Source organism: Zophobas morio, unplaced genomic scaffold (genome assembly GCF_036711695.1).
Source record: "Zophobas morio isolate AGI-343-1 ecotype UQ-CSIRO unplaced genomic scaffold, CSIRO_AGI_Zmor_V1 ptg000009l, whole genome shotgun sequence".
NCBI classification, from domain to species: Eukaryota; Metazoa; Arthropoda; class Insecta; order Coleoptera; family Tenebrionidae; genus Zophobas; species Zophobas morio.
Genome location: NW_026972114.1, coordinates 7,400,350 through 7,410,029, shown reverse-complemented (window position 1 = coordinate 7,410,029; position 9,680 = coordinate 7,400,350). Strand labels below are relative to the sequence as shown.

Genomic DNA, 9,680 nt, shown 5'->3' with positions numbered 1-9,680 from the left:
CTGGAAGTAAAAAAGATTTTCGCCATACTTTAAGTTTACAAACTCTTATTCTAAATTCAGGCAAATCGACCGTTACGTTTACGGTATACATGAAAACTTTACACTCAGAACGAGGACAGGTTTAGCAGTGATTATAAACTATAACTGAGACAACCAAGACCAGCAGAACAAAAAATTACAAAAAAATTACACTTAATTATATTTGTTTGTATTTGTTCACGTATTTATTTACTACGGTAGGGGAACTGCCAGGGTGGTTGACGTATTTTGTTGTTTTTGCTTTCAAGTTACACCAAATTAGTTCAATTGGATTGAAAATACAAAAATAAGGAGGTAATCTTTGTACTTGAAAACGAGTTTCATTTCATCGACTGCTTAGATTTTTTTAAGTTATGTCCAGAGACAATTACTAATAAATTACTGGCCTTGCAAGGCAAATAGCCATTATATCGGTTATTAAGATTATTTTTGTTAAAATGTTTAAAAATACATTGTGAAGAACACAACCATAGACATCCTGTAACGTCCGTCCTGATTTTGGAATAAAGCAGTAAAAAAATCATCGCTTTAAATTATTTAATTATATGAATAATGCGCGTGAGAAAACACATCCATAAATCCACTAGCACTAGCACTCGAGACCGATCAGCAGAATTACTTACAATACATCGATATGCAATTCAAAATGGAAGTAACACATCCCTTGTGAACTAGTTGTCAAATCACAAATTATGCAGATTGAAAAACAATATTCTTGATAATGAATTTCGAAAGTTATCTTAATTAAGGTTAATTATTTTGGGCGGTGGAATTACATACTTAATCTAAAGTCCTAATCGGATTATATTTCACAAGATCTTACTCAATAGAGGTCAAAGTATGGATGTACATCTGGTTTTTAACATTTGTCACAAACACTCGAGATAATATGTTACCGTAAGTATTTAAGTAATATCCCCGTGACAAAAGGTCAACGTTCTTATCTTTACTAGAGGATCTAACCAAATGTTCGGAACATAAGTGGTTCCTAACATTTATATTTTGTCTTAAGTACTACAACCAATTGAAAAAGGCTTAAAAAACTATTGTGAAAAATTAATTCAGTAAATAATACACTATTAAATTTTACAAAAGGAAAAGATGGGCAGTTTATAATTATGTTAAAAAAAATATATCAGGTTCACTACAATTACTACATACTTATCCATAATAATCAAATGCATAGATAATATTTGAAGTGTGTTTATTAATATCACTGCAATTTTTCAAGTAACACTTGAGATTGCCTCATTTGAGATTATTGGAAAAAAACGGAGGCTTAGCTAAATAATGCATTTGAACAAAGTGCGAAGTACTATTGTTTTTAGCAACACTGGACCTATAAAAACTGCACGCCTCAAACTAACTCATCAGTTCGACTTCAAAGCTTGCAAAGGTAAGAAGTGTAATTAAAGCAAAAATCATAACTTAACAAAAAAATCATTTCGATATCTTTTACAGATGAAGGCAATTTTTGTGTTCCTTGCGCTCATCGGCCTTAGCTTTGGTGCTCCCAGTCAGGTGCATCACAAACATGTCCCCAGAAGCCTGATTGATGACCTACAAGACTTTTTGGATCTCCTCCCAATTGATGACATCGAAGCTATCGCTGCCGAACATTTGCAAACAGATGGGGCTTTCGCCGCTGTCGTGATCTACCTTCAAGGACCAGAATGGGCTGCACTTGTCGATGAAGTCGGTGCCAAGCCGGCCGTTCAAGATTTTATCCAATACCTCACCGATGCTGGTCTCCCAGTTACCGACATCATTGATTGGATCCACAATCTCATCGCTGGTGCTGCTCCTGGAATCGAACCTGATGAAAATGGTTCTCTCAGACCTCTCCTCGATGAAATCGAAGCCATCATCCCTGTCGACGATCTCGTTGCTTTGTTGAACGACAAACTCCAAAACAGCCCTGACTTCCAGGATTTGTACACTAAAGTGTCCAGCGAGGATGCCCATGCTCTGGTTGAAGAAGTTCGTGCCATCGATGAAGTTCAACGCCTTGCTCAACGTCTTAGAGATTTCGGTGTCAAAGTCGATGAAACTTTGGCTGTCATCTACGAATTCTTGGGTTGGGGTGCACCAGTTTTCAAGAAAGCTCCCAGAAGTTTGATTGATGACCTACAAGACTTTTTGGATCTCCTCCCAATTGATGACATCGAAGCTATCGCTGCCGAACATTTGCAAACAGATGGTGCTTTCGCCGCTGTCGTGATCTACCTTCAAGGACCTGAATGGGCTGCACTTGTCGATGAAGTCGGTGCCAAACCTGCCGTTCAAGACTTTATCCAATACCTCACCGATGCTGGTCTCCCAGTTACCGACATCATTGATTGGATCCACAACCTCATCGCTGGTGCTGCTCCTGGAATCGAACCTGATGAAAATGGTTCTCTCAGACCTCTCCTCGATGAAATCGAAGCCATCATCCCTGTCGACGATCTCGTTGCTTTGTTGAACGACAAACTCCAAAACAGCCCTGACTTCCAAGATTTGTACACTAAAGTGTCCAGTGAGGATTCCCACGCTCTGGTTGAAGAAGTTCGTGCCATCGATGAAGTTCAACGCCTTGCTCAACGACTCAGAGATTTCGGTGTCAAAGTCGATGAAACTTTGGCTGTCATCTACGAATTCTTGGGTTGGGGTGCACCAGTTTTCAAGAAAGCTCCCAGAAGCCTGATTGATGACCTACAAGACTTTTTGGATCTCCTCCCAATTGATGAAATCCAAGCTATCGCTGCCGAACATTTGCAAACAGATGGTGCTTTCGCCGCTGTCGTGATCTATCTTCAAGGACCTGAATGGGCTGCACTTGTCGATGAAGTCGGTGCCAAGCCGGCCGTTCAAGACTTTATCCAATACCTCACCGATGCTGGTCTCCCAGTTACCGACATCATTGATTGGATCCACAATCTCATCGCTGGTGCTGCTCCTGGAATCGAACCTGATGAAAATGGTTCTCTCAGACCTCTCCTCGATGAAATCGAAGCCATCATCCCTGTCGACGATCTCGTTGCTTTGTTGAACGACAAACTCCAAAACAGCCCTGACTTCCAGGATTTGTACACTAAAGTGTCCAGCGAGGATGCCCATGCTCTGGTTGAAGAAGTTCGTGCCATCGATGAAGTTCAACGCCTTGCTCAACGTCTTAGAGATTTCGGTGTCAAAGTCGATGAAACTTTGGCTGTCATCTACGAATTCTTGGGTTGGGGTGCACCAGTTTTCAAGAAAGCTCCCAGAAGTTTGATTGATGACCTACAAGACTTTTTGGATCTCCTCCCAATTGATGACATCGAAGCTATCGCTGCCGAACATTTGCAAACAGATGGTGCTTTCGCCGCTGTCGTGATCTACCTTCAAGGACCTGAATGGGCTGCACTTGTCGATGAAGTCGGTGCCAAACCTGCCGTTCAAGACTTTATCCAATACCTCACCGATGCTGGTCTCCCAGTTACCGACATCATTGATTGGATCCACAACCTCATCGCTGGTGCTGCTCCTGGAATCGAACCTGATGAAAATGGTTCTCTCAGACCTCTCCTCGATGAAATCGAAGCCATCATCCCTGTCGACGATCTCGTTGCTTTGTTGAACGACAAACTCCAAAACAGCCCTGACTTCCAAGATTTGTACACTAAAGTGTCCAGTGAGGATTCCCACGCTCTGGTTGAAGAAGTTCGTGCCATCGATGAAGTTCAACGCCTTGCTCAACGACTCAGAGATTTCGGTGTCAAAGTCGATGAAACTTTGGCTGTCATCTACGAATTCTTGGGTTGGGGTGCACCAGTTTTCAAGAAAGCTCCCAGAAGCCTGATTGATGACCTACAAGACTTTTTGGATCTCCTCCCAATTGATGAAATCCAAGCTATCGCTGCCGAACATTTGCAAACAGATGGTGCTTTCGCCGCTGTCGTGATCTACCTTCAAGGACCTGAATGGGCTGCACTTGTCGATGAAGTCGGTGCCAAGCCGGCCGTCCAAGACTTTATCCAATACCTCACCGATGCTGGTCTCCCAGTTACCGACATCATTGATTGGATCCATAATCTCATCGCTGGTGCTGCTCCTGGAATCGAACCTGATGAAAATGGTTCTCTCAGACCTCTCCTCGATGAAATCGAAGCCATCATCCCTGTCGACGATCTCGTTGCTTTGTTGAACGATAAACTCCAAAACAGCCCTGACTTCCAAGATTTGTACACTAAAGTGTCCAGTGAGGATTCCCACGCTCTGGTTGAAGAAGTTCGTGCCATCGATGAAGTTCAACGCCTTGCTCAACGTCTTAGAGATTTCGGTGTCAAAGTCGATGAAACTTTGGCTGTCATCTACGAATTCTTGGGTTGGGGAGCACCAGTAGTCAAAATATCTCTCAGGAGCTTGATTTATCGTGTGTAATTTAAAAAAGCATTTGTTCATTACCCTGCAGAATAAATAATTGTTTTTTCATCAGACTTTATATTTAGTTATAGTGGTATAAAACATGTAAAATGTGACGAATTTAAAGCAGTAATCGAGGTACATACATATTACAAAGTTAGTAACCGCAAGTAAAATCATACCAGACAACAAATACCTTATAAGTCGGTAATCCGCCGAAAACAATTTAAATGAACCCCAATTTCAGTTTAGTTGAGATAAACTGCATTTGGATAAAGCTTACGAACAATAATTTCGTCCAAAAAATATGAATTTCTAATCAACAGTAAGTGATGTGGTTTTACAATTCCTTTACTTAGTACACCCAATTTAGTCGTGACGTATTTACCCCGCCACCTTCAGCTGTAAGAAGCAGATGTTACTTAGGTTATTCCTAAAATATGCAATCCTGTTGTGTAGCTTTTTTTTTCATTGATAATAATTAATGCGTGACCGTAAGAATGCCTTTTAGACTAAAAATGACAGGACTTTTTTTTCTCACATTTACTTTTTATTTTACAAAATATATAAGAAAATATACAACACAATCATCCCTCAAATTAGAATAAAAAAGCCAAAAGTCTTGACAAGGCCACAGGTTAAATTTTTTGTCGACAACAAATGATAACGAATATTTGATGAAGGTATAATACTACTAATTGTAGGCATATCAATCAATATTTCATTAATTCTTAAATAATAAAATAACCGGTGCACATAAAGCAAATGAACTTCGAGACCGATAAATTGAATGATATTAAATATGTGGGAACATCCAACTTTGATCGTTAATATTCTCGAGACAAACAGTTTGGAAAAATACTGCGTGTGGTATCCATCTTCTTGGATTTATTCAGTGCAAACTTCTACATCGGTCACTGCTAACGTAAATCTTCTGCATAAATTGTATTTGTTTCTTTAACATATATTCCTCCATTGTTTTTAGTAATTGTGAAATCATATCCGTGCTTGTTTATGATTGCTTATTAATCACTCACTACTTTTAATACAAAGAGAAAACTCCCTAGGAAATTTCTTGATTTTTTCCCGATTTCGTTAGAAAACAGTTTCTACGTCCGGTCAAGAAAATGTTCCTTATTTTTATTTATCTTTACTATCGATGTTCATATTATCACTTTTGATTATTATTCACTGGAAGTCTTCAAAGGTAAAGGTATTGGATTCTAATTTAAGGATTTGCTATCATTTGTTTATTATTATTAGAGTGAAATCGTCTTCAAAATGTTCTTGATCAAAATATTTTAGACCTAGAACCACATAATTTTAGAACATTATAACTGAAATCTTTACGAAAAATTGTCTTTGGCTTACGTTTAAGGTTTTAGCCGAAACGAATGAACAATAGATAACTGTAATTAGTTGGTTCAAGATCGTTTAACTCTAAATAGAAGGAGCTCTTAAAGTAATTATAAGATTTATCTATATTAATTAGTGTAGACAAATATTTGTTCTGTTGAATTCAAGTAGTAGCTAACTGCCGCAGGACTTACTGTTAGCACAATCGCTCCAAAGCAACTAACTATCTGACCTTAATTTTAAACAAACCAGAGCAGTGCAGCCGCTCTTAATTAGCCCGAATACGAGCCATGTCATTCCCAAAGCGAGCAGTAATTTTTCTCGCGGAAATATTTAGCGCTTTTATGAACACCACCGTCACAGTTTAACCCAATAATCAATTTCGCTGAAAAACTAAATCGAAAATAAAATCAAACTAGAACGCTGCACGAAACAACACGAGTCACACAGATTACTCGAATTTTTTATTTTTCAGTCGGATCAGTCAAGGGATCAGTGCGCTTTGCGTTCTCTTTCCCGGATTAATCTCTTCGATTTTTGGAGTGGTATTAAGCTGGAGCATTGTTGAAGCTATCTTAAAGAGATGGAACGTTGTATTACAAGTTGGGAAACGAATTTTAAATAGCGCCGTTCGCCGAAATAATACAAAAGGAAAAATATGTTTCCGCATATCGTCGGATGGCAAAAGTACTATACCTTCTAATTTAGTGAAGGATGAAAGTGTCGCTGGTTTTTTTATGGGTTGTAATAATGCCGTTATGGTTTCTGTGACGGGGTTACTGGAGCATTGGTGCAAAATTTGTTATGATTAGTTTGGGGTTTTTGTCGCGGCTAATAAAACTGGATGTATAAGAAAAACGGGACTTAATTTAGTATTGACTTGATATTTTTTAGATTATTGCGTGTATAAGTAAATAAATGTAATATTTACAAAGTAAATAAAAATTGTTAGATTTTAGCCTAGACATAAGCAAAACATGTACATTCTGTGAAACTCTAATGGTTGTACCTAAATATTATTAACTGCAAAATTGCGTGTTTGTCGATGGCTTTGTCCCTATTTTCGGATGACTGATGGATCTTCAACACTTAGCATTTTTGGGCCCTTCTACAACAACTTTTAAAAGTTAAAGTCAATTAACCTGTCAATGATAGATCGACTTATGCATGTTTCGTGTAGTTATTCTTATACACAGTAATCTGCTAAAAATTCTCTTAATCTTGATACAAACGAGCAATTTCAGCAATAAATATTTGTTTAAAAGTTAAGAATTACGCGCCTACTAAAAGTGCTCGTTGGTTTTTTTCGTATTTAAGGAACAAACACAAATTAGAAATTATGGATCAAGTGAATCTGTTTCACAACTCTAAAATACGAAAATATTAATTAACTTAGATTAAGATAATAACAATAAAATTGTATAGTAGGGTCAGAGAACTTCTCCCCCGAAAAAGTTTGTAAATGTTAAAATCGCTTTAATAAATTTATCGTCGAATCATTTTATTATCCGGAATATGTCGATAATCCGCTAAAATTGGCGATCCGTACGTGAGCGAGAAACGCAACAAATTTTCATTGCGGTTTATCCATACCCATACGTAATAACTCGACAGAAAAAACACGCCAGGTTACAAAAAATAAGAGCAGTAAAGCTTCCATGTGGCTGAGTTAACTCACACGCTACCACTTTTTTGAGTTAAAAGTCAGAAGTATGATTTATTGTGGTAGGTATAAGCAGAATTTGTGGTATCAATTCACCAAAAAGGTTACGAGTCTCTGCGACAGAGATGTTCTATACATTAAGTGATAAACAGTATTGATATCTAAACAACACACGAAAATGATAGCAACTGGTGTCTGCATTAGAGTCTGAGAAAAGAAAATCCTTGTGGTTGTTGTGTTAAATGACGTTTTTGTTGGAAACTAACCTTTCAAACCAGTAGTTAAAAATACTTTAATTATTCCTGTGATATATTCCGCCTTTGGCAACCCCGTTTTGCAGTTTTCTTCAAAAAAAGTAAGAACGATTTATTGTTTTGTTTATATACATATTAATATTGTTGGGACCCACACCGGTTCTGGCTAAACCGGTCACAGATAAAGAAATGTTCAGATGAGAAGACGTTTGTACAATTAAACAGGTCAAACGTTTTTATGATGTTCGACCTTAATTGTACTAGTCTCCTCATCTGAACATTCGGTTCCACCCATCCTAACGTGCAAAAACAGTCCATCCAAAAATTGTTGCACGCTCACTTTAAATTTAATGAAGCGCAGCGCCAACTAGAGTCTAAAATAGGAGACGAATACCGGTGGAGTACTACCTAGTTAGATAAGGAAATGTTCAGATGAGAAGACTAGTACAATTAAGGTAAAAATCATAAAATCGTTTGACCTGTTTAATTGTGAACAAAAATCTCCATAGTTTAAAATGTCAAAGTACTAAATATCCATACAATAAAAAGCAATTCTAAAACAAGGTATGCCCAGAACACTACCATAACAACCAAATCTACATATCCGAACACTACGGTAATTAAAAAAAAAATTGTTGCAACGTCTTGTACCGATCCATGAAATGTCTTAACCCCTGAGCTTTTAATAAAAAAAAACAGAAGTACGAGTGAATAATGCAACACGTATGCTGTAAAATATGTAGTGCATCAATTTGCAAGAATAATCTAGAGACCGGTTAATAGTACATTTACAAAATTTAGGAAAGAGATCGTTGGTACATATATATTTCACAATTTCTATTTCAAAGCCTGTATAAACAAGAGTGGGTAATTTTTCTAGTCCTGACTAAATGTAATTTTTACTTCACTCCTCTCAACATCACGAAAGCATTGCGACTCCTTTAAGAAAGCATTAAATTTTGATTCCGAGAATCCCTGGTGATATCTCCAGCCGCATTTTTCTTACTTATTCATCAATCTTAAGAGGAACGGAAGTAATTAACAGTACGGTGTCTTCACTCTGTTCACTCTCGTTAAATCCCTTCTGAATATTCAAATGCAGAAGCTTCTCAAGACACATCCACTTAGTCAACATCGTCAATATTGAATGTGTTGTAATAATTATTGTTTGCCACTGCGGAGATTAATCCCTGTTCAAGATTAAGTTAAAATGTGTTAAATGAACTGTACACAGTCGCTTCATTAGCGACAAATCAACATGTTGGTGATTATTTACAGTGTGGTGGGATCAGGCAAACCTGTATACATGTGTTTTGTCGCTTGAAAGGGCACGAAATAAGCTGTGTTCCGCAGGAATTTGTGTCTGAAATGATAACCGTGCAAATGGAAAAGACGCAATTTCAGTTTAACTATCAAAGAAGGTTACGGAAGAAGTTGCCGTTGTTTACCGTCAATGTACCGTTTAAATGGCAACAGTTTCTAAAGTTTCGTTATCTTTATGTACTTTTTTCGAGAGATTTATTTAAACGCTTTTAAACGTCAAAAACAAACATACAAAACTTTTTAAGGAAAAGTTTATGTTTATATAAATTTTTATATTGGTGAGATTTGTGGCTTTTCTCTTTTAAAGGTTTTCTCTAACGTCAAACCATCATTTTTTGTTGGTGAATTATAAAGAACATGATACAAGAGAAAAGAGAATTTTTAATTAAATTTCGTGATTCATACGACCGATTACTGAAACCGTTGCATACAGGTTCCCCAATCACTTCATGGACGTTACAATATTTACGTTATATTCTTGGTAACTTGGTAATTTAATTTAAAATCCGGATGATTTTTTGTAATATTTTCAAAATATTCTACCCCAGTTACTTTAGTGCAGATAAGGGTATGATTAAAAGTAAGATCGATTGAACAAGATGGTATTTCTATTCATGAAAGAGTTTAAAACTTTTCTTACGTTAGAGAAATTCTAAATGAAG

At 37.2% G+C, this 9,680-nt stretch overlaps 1 protein-coding gene across 1 annotated transcript; it reads left to right on the top strand.

Moving 5' to 3' along the window:
• Positions 1-1,340: 1,340 nt before the first annotated feature.
• On the top strand, positions 1,341-4,491 carry LOC135125811 (uncharacterized). Its single transcript, XM_064051508.1, has 2 exons — positions 1,341-1,435; positions 1,501-4,491. The coding sequence occupies exon 2, from the start codon at positions 1,501-1,503 to the stop codon at positions 4,438-4,440; it is 2,940 nt and encodes a 979-aa protein (XP_063907578.1). The 5' UTR covers positions 1,341-1,435; the 3' UTR covers positions 4,441-4,491.
• The last annotated feature ends 5,189 nt before the right edge of the window (positions 4,492-9,680 follow it).